At 49.9% G+C, this 18,751-nt stretch overlaps 1 protein-coding gene across 7 annotated transcripts in view; it reads right to left on the bottom strand.

Moving 5' to 3' along the window:
* DYNC1I2 (dynein cytoplasmic 1 intermediate chain 2) overlaps positions 1-18,751 on the bottom strand; it is a 1,097,199-nt gene that overhangs the window by 466,199 nt on the left and 612,249 nt on the right. For all 7 annotated transcript variants that reach the window (XM_069616204.1, XM_069616201.1, XM_069616199.1 and 4 more), the window contains 2 exons: positions 1,100-1,262; positions 912-1,011 (listed from right to left, as the gene is read on the bottom strand). In XM_069616204.1, coding sequence (XP_069472305.1) covers positions 912-1,011; positions 1,100-1,262 — 263 coding nt within the window. The remainder of the gene's footprint in view (positions 1-911; positions 1,012-1,099; positions 1,263-18,751) is intronic.

The raw sequence follows: 18,751 nt of genomic DNA, 5'->3' as shown, positions 1-18,751 counted from the left end.
CAACGCTTGGTGGAGCGGTCCTTAAGAGTTTTGGTCTTAAACCTACTACAGGCCCTGCAACCCGCCTCGGGGTGGTCTCTGGGCAGGCAAAGATTGCACGTAGCGTGCTTATCTACCCAAGGGTATTTCTTATTACACTTGGGGCAAAACTGAAAGGGCGTACCCTCCATACGCGCCTGTGGGCAGCGGGCAAGTGTGTGTAGGTAAGAAGGTGTCTATATGATTATATATATAACCGAGTGTGGAAGTGTACCACCCCCCACTCTCCCTACTTGTAGGGCCGAGGCCAGCGGCCCAGGCCCGAGCCGAGGCGGAAGCCTCAAGGCCCAATCCGTCGGGTATTCGACGTTGATCTCCTCCCCGGTTCGGCGTCGAGATGTTGATCGACGTAAGGGTGACAAAACGGGGCAAATTAGAATTAGTTTTGAGTGCAAATATGGCAAAGCCAGGGAACTCCGATGAAGTGCTTCCGACCAGAATGGCGGAAAAAAACAATCTGGGGATCCTAGACGCGTGAGGGATCATGGGTACAGTGGACGTCACACTAGGGATAGTATTACTGGCACGCCCTGTGTCGACGCCCATTTTCGATTTTCGAAAAACAAACTGTAATACTCCGCAGCTTCCACTAGATGTCGGCCTATGCACAGCATGTGATCTAAGCAGATTCCACAAGCCTCAGAAATATATATATATATATTATGATGAGTTACAATCAAGGCTGAGCTATAATTGCTCATTTGCAATTATATACTAAGATCTTACATTAACGTGACAAAGGCATGTTCTCATGTGTGCTGACTATTTGGTGTGCTGTCTGTTGATGAATTACCCACTCAAAAAGAATATCTTTGTAGTGACACACATGCTCTGCAGAAATAATAAAAAAAAATGTAACACATTAGATTTACCTGAGATGACCAATCCAGGCAACTAACGACACGATGTTTCGACCAACGTTCATCAAAAAACTGTCTGTTGAGTGACAATCGTGCACCTGCTTGAATTTCTCTAAAGAACAAGATAAACAGATTCTGATAAGATTCAGAGGATCAAACACGCATGACAATACAATGGACTATCAACCTTTTAACTTTACCCTTCCTTTTCTTCCAAATCCTTCCCGCTGTAGTCAAAGAAGATGTTAATCTGTTCTGAAAGGGCTCGTTCAACAATTCTAGTGGAGTGATCAAAGAAGCTTAAAAACTCTTCAGTGTGTAAAATCTGTTGCTTTTCCTCTTCTGTTAGCTCATGGGGAGGAGCTGAAAAACAAATTGGGTTGACAGCACTTTACATACAAAATCAGAGTTGGCCAATGCCTCAAATATCACACTACCGTCGCCCTCTTTTGAGCACTATATTCAAAAGATATTAGGATGTGTACCAACCTCTGTTTTAAGATATGTTTAATACACACAAAAGACCAAATACGTACATACGTTTACATTTGCAATTTATTGAAAAAGATCCATCACCACAAACTGTCACACAGATGATCACAAATGGGAGTGAGAATCAGGAAAACAGATTTTTAAGCTAAAGAAATAATGGATGAGTAACTGAAAAACTGCAATGCTACCTCATTCAGTGAAAATAGTTTATTTTAAATAACGTAGTCAAAGCATTTACAAAAAGAATATAACATCACAATGTAAATGTATTAAAATAAAGCAGTGCTTCAACATTGTTTATTCGAGGAATAGCACACCCACACTATCCATCAGATCCAGGTTGCCATTAGGCTTCCACATGCACATTATTAGATAATAAGTTGAAAACCATTATCCATCTGGATCTCTAAGCTGCTGAACTCACAATTTGCAAATGCTTGGCAGCCCAATGGTGCAAAAATTCATATTCCTAACCTACATCAGACAGATGTTTGTAATGCACATACAAGAGAAACATTTGTGTAATACAAACCCGCAATAAAAACAAATGCATATGCAAATTAGAAAGCAATTTTAAAATGTTTCCCATTTAATTCAATCAATTAATAAATTACTAAAAGTACAAGTGACAAACAGCAAAGGAGTGCAATGTCCATTTATCTATCTTGCATCGAGAGGGTGGGTTGTTTTAATCACACAACTAGCTCTAACCCTAAACATGAGTTTTACATAAATCGCTAAATTCAACAAATCCCCTTGATGTTCCAAGATAAACAAAACCTTTACAGCCTCTTTATACCTGCACAGTGCTTACCCGCCAACAATGGAACTATTCACTGACTTCTAATTTGTTGATACCAAAGACCTAATATTAAGAAATGTGTTCTATTTCTGGGTAAACATATCCCACATGGGCATACCATACACTTGGCTCTCGCTCACCAAGCCACCTGGGTGCTATTTGTCTATAACATGAAGCAGGTCAAGGCACATGTTTCTCAGAAAAAAGTCCTTTTTGTTGGGTATTCATTCTCAATACAACAGGGGAGCTTCTAAGTGTCTTACCTGGAACTATCTCACCACATTTTATTAACAGACATTTCCCATTTTTCATCAGGATTATCCGTGACTATAGATGCTTTAAGTGTGAATTTCGTTTGAATATGAATACATTCTGGGCACAAAATGCACGTCTCCTTTTGAATGCCTTTACTCACTTCCCTCATAATCCACATCATTTCAGTGTAATTCTGACAGAGGATCATAGCATACCAAGTATTAATTGACCAGTCCATACCTTGGCCCACCTTGACCCACAATTTAACGCCACTGTAGAGGACCAGATCTCATCATCTTAAACATGAGCAATCCTTGTTTCATGGTCTATTAAGATATTAGCGACTGAGGTGCCAACCCCAAAAGGCATTTTAAAGAGTTACTCTGTATGCAGTCCAGGACATCGCGTGCTGGGATTCCACAGAGTTCAACACCATATAATTCCTGAGCTACAGCTTTTGCTTTAAGGGCAGCAAAAATGGACAGCTCTCCACGTATTTGTTAAAGGATAAGAGTCTCATAATGTATTTACATCCATTCCCTAAAACAACAGTGTTGCGAGTATATGTCGAATAAAATTACATCGAAAATGCTGAGCTGCTACTTGGTTAAAATAGAGCTGGAATGGGAAAGATCTGCGACTTATCCAACACTTGTCAGCTCTGGCCGCCCTATTAGTGCAGGTTTACATTTTATTGATTATTTCATGTTACAGGAGGAGTAGCTGAATAATTAACAATTCGTACAATACGTGCCAGAATATGTGTGCCGGACTACAACTATTATTCCTAAATAAACCAAGTCTTTTCTGTCACTAGAAGCACATGGGTAAGAAACAAGGACCTTGGTAAATATACTATGTATTATATATATATTACTGAACAACATATCAGTCGTTTTGGAGCACCACCAACTGTGCTGCCATTCAGATGCTGGTGGTAGGAACAAAGAGGCAACAGAATGGCAGGATGCTATTTTACAGAGTGAGAGAACCCACACCCTCAGTGATTAGCTCTCTGGCAAATAAGTTTACAGCTCATCGCAGAGTCACTTGGATCACAACGATTATAGGCACCTCAAGAAGTACTTTGGTTAAAGGTAGGAAGCTTTTGAACGCAGAAGGACAGTGGAATATATACTGTTAAATATTTTAACAAATGGTTTTCATTCATATTTATGAATTACATTATTCTGTTTATATTCAGCCACATGTTGGTGGCATTCTACAAACGTAGCAATACTTACAGCTTAGAGAAGATAAACAGTGGGTGAACCAGGACTCTGTATCCAAAAGTCCTAAATCTCCAAACTGCCATTCGTGATGGCAAGTAATATGCAATTTCATAAAGATGCTGTGTGAAGATCTTGTCCCAAAAAGAAAAAAACTCAGATAACCTTGGGAATGCACTCACCTCTCAAATCGTAACATTCAAGGTTAAAGGCTCCAGGCCAAGTGAGACATAAATGAAAATGATACAACCTGTTGTATAGCCAGTCCCTTGACAACCATAAGTAATCAACTGGTGAACAATTTCGCAGTCTCAAATCAAACTCATGGAGTACCCGGTTCATATGTTAAAAGCTTGGGAAAATAAACAGAGAAATATCTCCTGGTTCAAATGACAATACAATCTTTTGCATGAATGGGAATGTGTCAATTGTTGTCTTCTTGTGATGAAAAATTCAATAATCAGAGGGCTTGAAAAAAATGAGTTTCCAATGTGAAGTAGTGGCTACACAATAATAAGGTTTCAGGGGAGAGCCAACCATGCTCACTAGTTCTGTATGCCGAAATGGTTATTTAATTAACAGGGACAGCATCCGGGTCTAGTCTTGTTATGCAATTGGTTAATTCACATTACGTCATACTTTCCTTTACTAATCTCCATGTGAATAGAGTGTGTTTGCCATGCTATCATATGTATGCATCAACAGTAGAGGGGGCAATTGGTTATGAGCATTGTGGATGCACTGGAGAAAATGTAATACATCCTGAATAATTTCCAGCAAACCGGCAGAGAGAAGCAAAGCCTTGCGCTGGCACCATAATAGAGAATTGAGGAGCACGCCATTCTGGTGGAAAGTTTTGAGTCAGCCTCTGCTGTACCCATACTTTCTGTAGAAGTTTGAAGTGTCAATATTCTAACTTTGCAGGGGCCAATATGTCTGAATGACAGAACAGCCAAGTAGTGTAATCGTTTTTTTTCCTGGGTCAGGTAGTCTAATCTTGAGATAGAAAGAACATTTTTCTCAGATAAAACATGCAGTGTTCCAGGAGATACGAGGGTCATAACCAAGGAAAATGTTCTGAAGAAACATTTGAACCAATCCTTTAAACAAACCCCCCAAACCAACCAATTTGTTCCATCTCAATGATCACAGTTTGCGCAAGGTCCACAGCCAGAAAAAACTGTCTGACCAGGTCTCTGCAAACAAAGGCTTCTCCACTACATCCATTCACAGGAACACTCAGTCGGACTACCAAACTCATCTGCCAAGCTGTTCAGATTACATGAACTGTTACTAACAGCTGTAGTGCTTTGATGCAGCTTAAGGAAGTTTCTCTCCTTTGCTTGATAATAAAATACATAACTTGGGATAGTTTGTTCTGATCGAGATCATGATGCTGAAAGTTGCATTTTAGTTTCATTCATATTTTATGCCAAAGAGCCTCATCAAACAGGAATCACGTTGAGATCTCAGGAGATTATCAATAAAACTGTGGAGTCATCTGGACATTGGTGAATATGGCAGAGGCTGTCCTCAATCCACTCTTATGATACACAGTAGCTGAAAATCTGCATATTGCTAAAATGCTGATTACCTGCCTGAGCTTTGGTTGGTGGATTCGCCAAGGTAGCACCACAAGCAAGGTGATGCTGAGTCCACAGTCAGCATGGGGAGGATCCCTGGCTGGTCCCACCATCCTATGTGCGGAAAGGCTGATGTTCGTCACAGGATAATGGTAGTTACTCTGGCCACTTTAAGAAAACCCAGCAACACTGGTACACTCGGCTTCCCTCGTGCGGGCCTTGAACCTGGTCCGCAATCTATTTTAGAAGGCGACATGAGCTAAACCAGTGTATCCCTGAGCCAGTCAGCCAACAGCATAATTAACATGAGCAAGTTGAGAACTCAATATGGCAGACTTTGTTCTCAAAGTTACGGCCCAGACCCATCCAGGCCCAGTGCACGTGCCATACTAGGAAGCAGAGGTACCATTAATGTTTCTTGCGAGATGAAACATCTCCGGGATGAATGTGAGGTACGATAGCCACAAGCATTAACATTCTGAAGGTTTGCTGTCCGATTGACTTGTAGCGGAACCATACATCCATAGTTGGTATCATGCCTTTTGTAGGTTTTCACCAAGATGTAGCCGCAGTAGACTACCTGTTCCCATTGTTATTTTCGGGATCCTCTATCCCTGCGTAATTGTGGGCCATCTTGGAGGCCACCTTTCTCAATAAGCATAAATGTGTGTTGCTGGATCTTACCAAATCAGTGTTTTCGTTTTTCCTAACTCAAAGGTGTGGCTTTGACAAATGATGTTGACAATTGAAATGCAGCAACCATCTGTCTGGTGTGCAATTACTTCCCACTCTGAGGCAAAGAGGGATATTCAGCTCATCACAAATGGAGTTTTGCAGTCATCTCCAAGAGGGGAGACCGGCATGCTTCTGCGTGCTTTTTCTGTTGACTGCCTCCTCATGGTTTATGGGAACATCTATAACCATTGGTTCCTGCTCAGATTATTCTTCTGCTAATAGTTGGTGAGTGTCCTGAGATGGAGAATAACGGGACCTGTATTACCATCCACTTCCCCCACAAAAAGAGTATGAACAGTACTGTATTATTGAGCCAAGACCTCTAAATGTCTCTGTATCTGCTTTAACGACCATCACGGATGAGTACACCTCCTTACAGAGAAGCTACTCCTCAGTGTTAACCAAACACATTTGCCTGTACATCAGTAAGTCTGAGCACCTGAGTCAGGACTGCCTCCTCATTAACTGCCCATTAAACAGGTTTCTGAAACCAGTATCCAGTACATGTATGGCTGCTTTTAAACCATGCCAACCTTATTTCTTTCAGGATGTCTTCCACCCAACCCTCTCAAACCCATCCACCCCCTCCTCACCCCATGGTTGTCCTCTGGATGAAAAGCAGTCAATTGTATCATCTTTCCCCACTGCTCAAACTCAAAGTATGAGAATTACCACAGCATTAGCAGCTCTGATAGCGAGAGACGCTGATGAAGACACTTTATGCCCCTTGATGTCCAGCTTTATTGACTTCTTGGCAGTGGTGGTGATGTAACTACCATTGGGTTCACTGATCTCTGCCTGACTGCTGCAGCCTCCACTGTATCTGCTGCACATTCTATCACCATCTCTGGCTTCATAGGTTTCCTCTAATCTTAGAGGAGCAGGGAGAGCCAAAGACATTTGGTCAAACTGGACTAAACAAAATGCCTCTTGCCTGCTCTAAAAAGAAACTTTTTTTTAGCTTCAAAGTAACCTTTTTTGACAAAATAATAGTATTCTTGTATTGAGATACAGCACTATTAAATGCTTCTTTACTTTCCCGAGAAGAAGAGATCCAATGTCTATGACACCTTCTTTTATTTGCTCTAAGAGCAATACGTTCTGGTAATAGGTTGAATTGTGAGTGGGCTTCATTATGACCATGCCGGTCCGGTAACAACGGTGCTGGTAAGCCTACCAGCATTGTTGCTACCGGACCAGCATAGTATGACTCTGCGGGAGGGTGCCGCCCGCCTGCCAGGGTCTGACCTGGCAGGTGGAACGGCACCCGCCCGCAGAGTTTAACGGAAGCACCAGCACCGTTATTAACGGTGGCTGTGCTTCCGTGATGCCCATTTCCATTGAATCCTATGGGACTCAAATGGGAATGGGGGATTAACAATTTCCCGGGGCCGGATTTCCCAGAACGGCGGGGTCATAATCCCCCGGTGTTTCCGGCAAGCCTGGTGCTGGTAAATATTGCATGTCCGGCGGCAACCCGCCGGTAGCCCCGGCAGGGTTACCACCTGCCTTGTAATGAGGCCCAGTGTTTTAAGTTTCTCTGGGCCAATGTTTTACTACACCCAAAAGTAGGGAGCCATGACAGTCAACTAGCTCATTCACTGATGCCTATTTTTTTAACAATATTTGTATTCACATTTTTTGCATGAAAAACAAACCATAAAACCCCATGCAGCTGTCCAGCCCCCCAACCCCCATTCTTTTCCCTCCTTACTTCTCTTCTGGTACATTTATTCTCTTGGGTTCCCCCTGGTCCACAGACCCCAGTACCAAATACATAGTACATAATATCTTTAAACCTTCCCTTCCTCTCCATTTCCAAGCATCCCTCTCTCTGCCCCAACCACACTCCTTCCACCCCCTGCCTTGAGTGTTTTGCCTCCCCATCTGCTCCCTCTGCGTGGGGGTTTCAAATCTGCTGAGGAAAACAGCTCATTAAGCATTTGGCTCAAGTCCACCGTTACCCCTTCCTCCTGCTCAGGGTTTCAGTTTGCCTGCAATATCTCCAATTCTGTCATCCCCCAAGTGCGAACATCCACCCTTCACTGTTTTACAGACGGCCCCTGGGGCTTCATTGCAGCAATAGCTCTTCTCCATTTGGCGAGTATTAACGAAAACGGAGCCAGACGATTTTGTGATTTGTGTCACTTCCCCCATGACAGCATGTCCCATAAACACACCTTTGGGTCGCATTCAAGACTGGAGCTTAGCAACTCATTGATCATAGAGATGAATGCTCCCCAATAGCATGCAATAACCACACATCCCCAGTGCATGTGCCAGTGCCCTGTCGGACCCGTCCCATAATGTGGGCAGCCTTGGAGGGGGGTGTTATTCATAGCAGGAAGCTTGGTCGGGGCCACAAACTCTGCAGTATATTGAACTGAATGAGACCTTGCAGACCTGTTCCCAAATGTTCGTCCACTCCTTCTCAAATATCTGGCAACCCCCATCCTCTTCCCACCTATTCTTTACAGACAGTTCCTTCAGGGGATCTCACTCCTAACTGCTTGGTAAATGCGGGAGATTTTTGGCCCCGCCCCTGCCCTGATCAAGAAGCACCTGCATCAGTGGACTTGCGCCCGGTTCTTCAGGTATCTCCTCCCATATTGCTGCTAGCCTTTTAGCCACCGCCCCATATGTTAAAAAATGCTCCTTAGAAATCACATACCGTGCGCTCCACTTAGCGAATGTACGTTTTCCTCCCTCAAATAGGTCCCCCACTGTCCGGCACACTTTCTCCCGTAGCCGCCCAAGGCCTACTCTCCCAATGATTTGCGGTAGCGTTGGGCCTGCACTACATGCCAAATCCTGCGGCATGGATCCTGCTACTTCTTCCACACCGCCTGTACCGTCTGAAAAACATTTGTCGTCCCTTTGCCTCCTATTGTGCCCCACAACAATTCCACCCTGCCAAGACACCAGAAGGGTCCCCACCAATCCCCCCAGTAGCAAACTGTGGTAAACTAAGCCTCCTTCCCAATCAGGAACACCGGAAGGTAAGTAGTTTACATGTAGAATTATTTCTCTTGTTCACAAGTAGAGAACGCACTGGGACATCCATCCAGCCCAGCACATTAGGTCCAACTGACACCAGTAGAACCCAGCACTCCAAACATCCATCAACATTCCACCCAGAGTCCCAGTGACATCACCACACCAACACTCCACCTAGAATGTCAGTGACATCACCAGACCATCATAACACTCAGACATAATCAGGCCCCAGCACATCTCCCTCATGGAATGCCAGAAGAATCCCCTTCTCAAAGGTCTCATCATACACTCTCTTAAGCCGTGGGATGAGCAGATCTGCATACTCACTGTAAAATTCGACAGGAAAGACATTGCGTCCCGGAGACCTACCCCTCTTCATTCACTGTAGCGCCCTCCCGCCCCTGTATGTCCGCCTCATTGATCCGCCTCTCCATCTCTTCTCTCAAATCTGCCGCCAGGACAGGTAGCCGAACCAGTTTCAGCAGCTCATCCACCTCCTCTGGAGAGTACATTCCCTCATTTGTGTACAATTTCTGGTGGAATACCCGAAAAGCGATGTTGATCCCTTCCTGAGTGCAGGTCAGTTTCCCCGCCTCCCTTTCGGATTTGGATGATAGTATGTTGTGGTTGCTCTCTACGTATACACCAGGCCAGCAACTTCCCTGCTTTATCCTCCTCCAAGTACATCCCGCCTACTACTCTCAAAGTTTAACAGCGAGTTGTGGCCAGCACCCGAGTCAAGCTCTCCACAACCTGCCTCCCCTCGGCCAGGCCCTTATCTAAATCTGCCACCTGCCTTTGAGTCCTCTGCTGCACTCCCTGCAGTTCCCTCCTGATCCCCGTGACATTAGATATACAGACTCCCCTAATCGTTGCCTTAAGACCCTCCCATAGAGACCCTGCTGTCTCAACTGTCCCCTGCGAGTAAAAATAAACGCTCCATTTCCCCCCCGAGAAACCATCCTCTAAGGCCGTAACATGCAAATGGCAGTCTCTGTTGTAACCCGTGCAGCAGCGTTACCAGGGGGGAGTGGTTCGACAGAGTATGCCCCAAGTATTCCATTCCATCCCGTCAAAAGAGTGGAAGTCTTCCATCCCCACAAAGATGTAGTCAAGGCGGAAAAGAGAACCATGCTCCACCGAAAAGTTGGAATATCCACGTTCCCACCCGTACGTCTCATGCCACAACTCACCAGGTCCAGACCCTCCACCACCTTTCTCAGTGCGGCCGCCTGGCACTTCTGCAGCCCAACATACAAGTACTATCCAATTCAGCGTACAACAAGCAGTTAAAATCCCCCGGCCCCATATAAACAGGCCCTCCCTGTATCCCCCTACCAGATCCACCACTGCTGGGAAATAATCTCCATCAAAATTCAGCACGTAGGAGTTCACAACATACATAGCCCTCCCTTCCAGCCTTCCCAGGAGCACCAATGTCCTCCCATACTCCTCCGTCAGGCCATTCTCCACTTTAAAAGGAACCCCAGAGGTAACCCCCAAATCAACATCCCTCTAGCATGGGACAAGTATGGTGTTCATACTAACACCCCGCCACCAACTGTCTCCGGAGTACTTCCAAATCTTTCTGAACCATGTGGCTTTCCTGAACTAGTGCAAGTTGAACAATGTGTCTCCTAAGGAACCCACCCACTCGCTGTTTGAGCTGTTTTCCCAGTCCCCAAACATTCCACGTCCCAATCGTCGGGTCGTCACTCCTCGTGTTGAGTCTACCATGCATGTCCCTCCCCCTCCTCAGTCTTTCCCCAAACACACCTACTCATCCCGCTTCCATCACTAGAGTAACCTGCACTCCCCACCACAATTCAGTACCCCTTGCGAATGACCCCACCCCGGCTCCCCAACAACCCCAGACAATGTTTCCAAGGACCTCCGAACGTCTTCCTCCACATTTCCTGCAACCCCCCCTCTAACCCCTTCAAAACTCCCTCCTCAACCCCTCTCCCCCCACCCCATCTAATCTCAGTAATCCCATCCACCTCATCTACCCCTCCAGTGAATCGGGAACCAAGAGATGGGGACTTCATCGCATCCCGCCACCCGCCCGCCAGGTCAATATAAGCCCCACAGTGACCCCTGCCTCTTCTACCTTTTTCTCAATCCTTCCCTTTGCTTGGGCCCCTCCCCAATTTACAGACCCCTCTCCCATATCACAAAACGCCTTGCGTTCCCCGGTCTGCAGGGCTCTTCCTGCCACCTCCCGCCTCAGTTCCGGATGCCACCATGTGGACTCCAGCCAGGTCCACACCTCCCGCGGTGCTGTAAAGAACCACGACTTGCCATCTGCCAAAGTCTTCAACTTGGCCGGATAGAACATAATACATTTTATGTTCATCTTCCTGAGGCAAGGGTCCTGCACTGACGCTGCACCTCCATGGTCTAGTCTGGGAATATTTGCACCTTAGAGCTGCCCATCCCATAGTAGCCAACCTTGCGGGACTCCTGCAGGATAGCGTCTCTGTCCCTGGAGTTAAGAATCTTGGCTATTACTTGAGGTGGACCACCCCCACGGCAGGACGGCCTCTCCAGGCACCCTATGCACCCTTTCCACTGTGAAAACCTTTGAGTTGCAAAGCTTCTTAGGAGCAAACTTTGCACAAACAGCTCCACACAGGGACCCTCCTCTCTTTCTGGGATGCCCACCATACGTATGTAACACCGCCGTGAGCGACCCTCCACATCTTCCGCTATGGCTTCCAGGGTCCATCTCGCCCCCACCAACCCCACCACCTGGTTTTTTAATTTTCATCTTCCACTAAGCTTACTCTCTGTTACACCCCCGTCACCCTCTCACACACCATCTGTAGGTCTGCCCGCACCAGGGACATTTAAACTCCCACCTCATTGATGCTCCCTTCCAGTGAGGACCTGGATGCCTGAATTGTGTCCATCAATGCTCCCTTTGTGTCCCCTGACCCTCCTGTGGCTCCGGCTAAGACTGCAGGTTCTTGTGTTTGAGGTCCATTTTCCTTTTCAATTTTTTGCTGGCGCTTTACCATTATGGAACCGGCCAGACTCCAGTCACAATTCCGCTCTCCAAGGAAGATTCAAGCCCCTCGGCCCACCAATAGCAGAAGGAAAAAGTTACTTACCTGTAACTGTTGTTCTCCAGCATGGGTCTGGCATGGATTCACATGCTCATGAATAACACCCATCGTCAGGCTGGGAATCCTCGGTAAAGAAAAAAATCAGTATCAGTTTAGTTTCTCATCTGTCTTTCTTAGTAGTAACCAATCACTGGTCTCTGGGTCATACTGTCCCCAGCCAATGACTGCCCTCTCCCTAAGCCCCGCCCCTGGCAGCCATCCTCAGATTTGGTAGCACGTAAAGTGGCAGTATGGCCAAGTGAAGAGCCGCAGAGGGGAAGGAGGGAGGGTTCGCATGTGAATCCATACCAGGCTCATGCTGGAGAACACCAGTTACAGTTAAGTAACTTGTTCCTTCTCCAGCATTGGGTCTGGCATGGATTCACATGCTCATGAATATAAGAATACATAGCAGTACACACATGCACAACCACGGGAGGTGGCAAGGCTCAACATTAAGCAGTACATAAAACTCAACATTAAGCATCTCTTACCTCCTCACCAGGCTAACCTTAAGCGAACAGGTTGCGCAGCACTGCTTGGCCGACTCTGGACTCCTCCCTGGAATCCAGGTCAACGCAGGAGAATCTCGTGAAGGTGTGCGTCGACCTCCACGTAGCAGCCCTGCAGATGTCCATCAGGGGCACACCAGACAAGAATGCCGTGGTAGCAAGGATCGCTCTGGTCGAAAAGGGCTCTCAGACGGCCGGGCAACGGTCGGTTTGCCAACCGATGACAGTGCATGATGCAGCCGGAGAGCCATCTGGAAATGGAAGCCTTCGCGAGAGCCTTCCCTTGGTTCACAGGTCCAAAGTTCACAAACAGATGTGATGTCTTTCGAAAACTCTTCATTCGGTCCACGTAGAACATCAGCGCTCTAGCTACATCCAGCGAGTGCAAAGTCCTCTCGGCTGGCGACGAAGGCGACGGGAAAAAGACTGGTAACACCATGGGCTCGTTGAGATGGAAGTCCGACGACACCTTGGGCATGAAGGAGGGGTGCGTCCTCAGCACTGCCCTTGTCTCGTGGAACATCAAGTATGGAGGCTTGCAGGATAGGACCTGAATCTCTCCCACGCGTCGTGCAGAGGTGATGGCCACAAGGAACGCTGTCTTCCCCGACAGGAACTTCAACGGAGCCGAATGCAAGGGCTCGAATGGCGGGCCCATGAGCCTGGTCAGCACCACGTTGAGCTCCCACGCCGGGGCTGGAGCCTTCACCGGCGGGAACGATCAAAACAGTCCTTTCATAAACTCCTTCACCAGGCGATGAGACCACAGGGACGACCCTCCTGCAGTTCTGGTGTATCGGGAAATCGCTGCCAGATGTATCTTGATGGAAGCATGAGCTAGTCCAGCTTTGGTCAGCGACAGTAAGTATGGTAGCACTTGAGGGGCTGTAATCCGTAGAGGGTTAATCTTCTGTGCACAGCACCAGACAGAGAACCTCTTCCACTTGTGTCCGTAGCACTTGAGAGGTGAGGACGGCCTGGCCTTTGCAAGAACCTCTCTGCAGTCAGCTGGGATATCGTACCCTCCAAACTCTAGTGCTGCAGGAGCCAGGCCTGCAAGTTCAGCGACTCCGGGTCGTGATGAAGAATGGCACCTCCTTCTCTGGAGAGAAGATCTGCGACTGTCGACAGTTTGACTGGTGGGGACGCTGATAAGTCCAGAAGGTCCGGGAACCATATCTGTCTTGGCCACCTCGGTGTGACAAGGATCGTCCTGCACCGGGACCTCTTGAGTTGGTTGATGAGCCTGAGCAGCAACGGCAACGGAGGGAACGCATACAGGAACAGGCCATCCCAGGGGGACGAGAAAGCATCGGCCATGCTCCTGGGCTGGGGGAACCGGCTGGCGAACCTCTGGCACTTGGAGTTCGTCGCCGTCGCGAACAGGTCAATTTGGGGTTTGCCCCATCGCTGCAAGAGTTGATCCACTTGATCCTGGCATAGTTCCCCACTCGTGGCACGAGCGCAGCTCCCTGCTGAGTTAGTTGGCGATGATGTTTTTTATCCCTGCTAGATGAAAAGATACCAGAAACATCCCCTGGGCAACGGCCCAGTGCCACAGATCCTGGGCTTCCTTGGACAGGGCTGGGGATCTGGTTCCTCCCTGCTTCCGGATGTAGAACATCGTGGTGGTGTTGTCGGTGAAAATCCTCACCACCTTGCCCTTGAGGGACGGGAGGAATGACTTGAGGGCCCAGAACACTGCTCGGAGTTCCAGTATGTTGATGTGGAGCGGCCTCTCCTACGGGAGCCACAGGCCTCTCGCGTGAAAATCTCCGGTGTGCGCGCCCCACCCCTCCAGGGAGGCATCCGTCATCTGGTATGCTGGGGTCTGAAAGTCTGTGCCCGCCGCGAGATGCGCACGGGTGCCCCACCATTGAATTGCTTGGCAGAATACTTCGTTGAGCGAGATCTTGTCCTCAAAGCTGCCCGTCGCTTGCACCCAATGGGTGTCGAGGAACTCCTGCAGAGGGCGCATCCAAAGCCTGCACAGGCGCACCAGATAGATGCAGGAGGACATCATCCCGAGAAGGGACTTGATGGACCTCACTCTGGCCACGTCTGTGGCCAGCAGACGCTGTAACTTGCCCAGGATGGCCTACGTTCTTTTCTCCGACTGCGAGGCCAATCGCGCCACTGTATCAAGCTTGGCTCCCAGAAACAGCGCAACCTGCAACGTAACCAGGTGGGATTTGGGGAAGTTCATGGAGAATCCCAGGTCCGTGAGCAGCCGGACGGTCTTTGCTGTGTGTTCGACGGCGAGTTCCCTTGTCCCTGCTCGGATGAGCCAGTCGTCCAGGTAGGGGTAGATATGGATCCCCTGCAGGCGCAGCCACGCCGCCACTGGTGCTAGGCACTTGGTGAACATCCTGGGCGCCGACTTCAATCCGCACGGGAGGGCCTTGAACTGGTAGTGCAGCCCTTGGACTACGAACCTGAGAAACTTTCGGTGTCCTTTTAGGATGGGGATGTGAAAGTACGCATCCTCCAAATGCAACGACGATAGGAAGTTGCCTTCCTCCAGCTGGCCCAGCTCGTGCTGAAGGGTGACCATCTGGAACTTCTGTGCCTTGATGTATTTGTTTAGCCGACGCAAGTCCAGGATGGGACGCCAACCTCCTGTCTTCTTCCTGACGAGGAAGTATCTTGAGTATACTCCGGAGCCCCGGAGCCTCTTTGGGACGAGCTTGATGGCTCCTTTCTTGAGCATCGCCCTTACCTCTAACAGCAGTTGAGGCACGTGGTTTTCCTTCCCGGCCACTGGAAGAATTCGGGGGCACTTCTTTAGAAATTCCAGAGTGTGCCCGTGGGCCAGGGCATCCAGCACCCAACGGTCGGTGGAGATGGACTCCCACACGCTGACGAACTTTGCCAGCCGGCCTCCCACCGGGGTGCTTGGGTGGGGGCCGAAGCAACGGCCAGTTCAGTCTTGCTTGGAAGCAGCCTTGCCTCCTTGGCCTCCCTGGCGACGACGGCAAGATCCACCTGACTTGCCTCGTCCACTGTAGGCTTCATGCGACGAGGAGCGGGCCGCCTGATGGTAGTTCGAGGAGCCACCGCCGAATCCTTTGGAGGCACCTTGCTTGCCTCCGGAGTTCCAAAAGGGCAACTGCCGTTGCTGCAGAACTCCCAAGGCCCGAGCCGTCTCTGTGTCGGTCTTGATGGCCTGCAGCGACTCATCCACTGTCTTTCCAAACAGATTGTTCCCGTCGAAGGGCATGTCCAAAACCTTGGCTTGCACGTCCTGGCGGAAATCCGTTGCCTTGAGCCACTCCCGCCGTCGAAGGCAAACGCTGTTGCCCAACTGGCAGAAACCGGTGTCGGCAATGTCCGTGGCCACAGATAGGGCGTGGTCCGACGCCACCTCACCCTCCTGTAGGATCGCCAGGGCCTCTGCCCTCTTGTCGTCCAGGAGGAAGTCCAACAGGGGGGCGATCTTGTACCACAATTCCCTGTCGTAGCGGCCACAATCGCTAGGGCTTTGGCCGTTTTAATCGTCGTTGCCGCCGACGAGATGACTCGTCGTCCCATGGCGTCCAGCTTCTTTCCCTCGCCGTCCGGTGGGGAAGTTGAAGCCGATGCCCCCCCCCCCGCTTTCTTCTTGGCCGCTGCTGAGACGACCGAATCCGGGGTTGGCTGTGCCCTGAGGCACAACGGGGCGGCGTCAGGACCCGGTACTTCTTCTCATACCGGTCCCTCTTGGCAGGTGTCGTGGACGGGATTTTGAGTAGGGCAAGACCCTCGTCCCAGATGTCATCCAGCAACAGCACCGCGAGGACCGTCTTCCTCTTGCCTTGCGTAGTTGGTAGAGGAAGCCTTCCTTCTCCTCTTCGGGGCAGAGCTGAAAAAGCTCAGATGCCCGGGCAATCATGGCGTGGAAGGAGCCAATCTCGTCGGGCGGGGACGCCTGAGGAATCGGAGATGGGAGGTCAGTCCCGTCGTCACGGCCGTTGTCGTCCGTCCCCGTCGTGGCCATGTCTGTTCCCGTGTCGTCCCTCGGGACCGGGGAAGGCGACAAAGGCTGAGAAGGGCATGAGGGCTGAAGGGGCACTGGATGAATTCTCTTGTTTGGAGGGCTTCCCGATGGACCCGGTTCAGCTGGGTCGTCCGTTGGGGGTAGGGGCAGTCTCGTCCTTATCTCCGTGCATAAGGCTTGGATTGCCGCCAAAATGGCCACCGAGATGTCCTGCGGCTCGGGCTGCGACGGGCGTGACAGGCGCGACGGTTGCTCCTCATCCACGGGAGCCTCGTCGTCATTGCCACCCTCGCTCTTGCCCTCGTCGGGATTCCTCCCGTGGGACCGGGCCTCTTCCAAATTCTTTGTCAGTTCCTCCTTGGAAGTTGTGTCCGTAACGGCCACTGCCCCCCCCCTCTTTTTCCCCCGGGGTCTTCACAGGGGTGTTCTCGATTGGCTTAAAAGAGGATTCCCTCCGCGGAGGCAGGGAAACTCTGGGCCCGAGGTCGCCTCCACTGGGATAGCCTCCACAGGCTTCGCCAGGGCCGCAGCGACTCCCTCGATAGCGGCCTTAGCCGGGTGAATCAAGGCCTTCACCACCTTGGGTGCGCTTGAGGCCTTCACCTTAGGGGGAGGGTCACTGCCTCGTTCCCCCTCCGCCGGTTCCTTCGAGATCGACTGGGGCCTCTCCAGAAGCTTAGGCGGGTTCTCGGATTTTCTCTTCCCCGAGCCAGAGCGTTGGCTCGTGGTTGATGGCGTCGGTGAAAGTGCGCCCTGCCTGGCACCCGAGGAGCCCGACCGTTCGGCGCTCCCAGTGCCCACGGACTCGCGCTACTTTGCCTTCTGTTGGGCCCCTGTTGCCGGGGCGCCCTCACAGGACTTAGAAGACTGCTCGGACGACTTCTTCTCACCTGCTGGGCTCTTGCCTTCCAACCAGTTGGAGAAACGGGTCCGACGATCCCTCATAGTCCGATCCGACATGTTCATGCAAAACAGTCCTTCTCCACGTGCGTTTTGTCCTCGTGAAGGCAGTAAAGGCATTTTGAATGCTCGTACTCCTTGAACACATTTTGTAGGTTGCATCCAGGGCAGATCCTGAACAGTTTGCGGGGAGTCGAGCTTCCCTTCTCCTGGGCCATGTTCCTCTCGTCCGCGAGGTAGGCCTCAGATACTTCTGGAATCCTCCAAGAAGCATAACTCGACGAAAACTTCACCTTTGAGGGGCGTAGATAAATCCGAAACTGGTCCCCGTTGATCGGAAGTAGAAACGGTGGAGCTTGAGGCTCGATTAAACCGAAAAATGAGATAAATCTCTTTGAAAAAGTGTAAAACGCAGTAAAAGCTCGAGAGCTATAGCACAAGGACTCCCAACACTTGAACGGGCGGTAAAAATCTGAGGATGGCTGCCAGGGGCGGGGCTTAGGGAGAGGGCAGTCACTGGCTGGGGACAGTATGACCCAGAGACCAGTGATTGGTTAATACTAAGAAAGACAGATCAGAAACGAAACGGACACTGATTTTTTCTTTACAGAGGAATGGCAGCCTGACGACGGGAAATATTCATGAGCATGTGAATCCATGCCAGACCCCAAGCTGGAGAACTATGCACTCTCTCACCACCTCTCCCGAATCTGCACTACCCCCGGTTCTGTGCTTCCCCTCTCCAGTGCCAACTGGGAGCTTCTCGCCTCCTCTGCTTCATGATGTCCTTGTTTTCTGGGCCTGTCACCAACAAGGCCTTTCACGCAGCCTCTCCCTGCTGCAGAGAATCTCACACCATGCTCCTGGGCATCCAGCCCCAGCCTTTGGTCTTGCAGCCTTCTGTGAGGCAGGCCCAGAGGGAGAAGTCACTACTTTCTTCCCGTCTTTCGGGGTTGCCAATCAAGTGTGCCTAGCTCTTGAGCTCCGTGTGGCGCCGGCTGAAATCAGTCATCAACTGCGGTTCCTTTTGCCTGCACTGCCTTATCTTTGGTGGAGCTGCTGCACCTTCTCTTCTAGCAATCTTGCTGCAATCCCGACCCGAATCGGCCCTGGGAAGCCTGCGAACGGGACTTCTGGGCCTGCTGGCGGTTGGCCTTGGCGGGCACCTGGCTCCCGCTCCCTGCCCTCCATCAGCCGCGGGCGCGGCAGCCCCCATAAGGACACCATCGGACGGGAGTCCGCTGCCGGGACCCGCGTGCACTCG

The sequence above is a fragment of the Ambystoma mexicanum genome, chromosome 9, assembly GCF_040938575.1.
Source record: "Ambystoma mexicanum isolate Mex_15411 chromosome 9, UKY_AmexF1_1, whole genome shotgun sequence".
In the NCBI taxonomy this organism is placed as follows: Eukaryota; Metazoa; Chordata; class Amphibia; order Caudata; family Ambystomatidae; genus Ambystoma; species Ambystoma mexicanum.
This window is presented reverse-complemented; position numbering and strand designations above follow the sequence as displayed.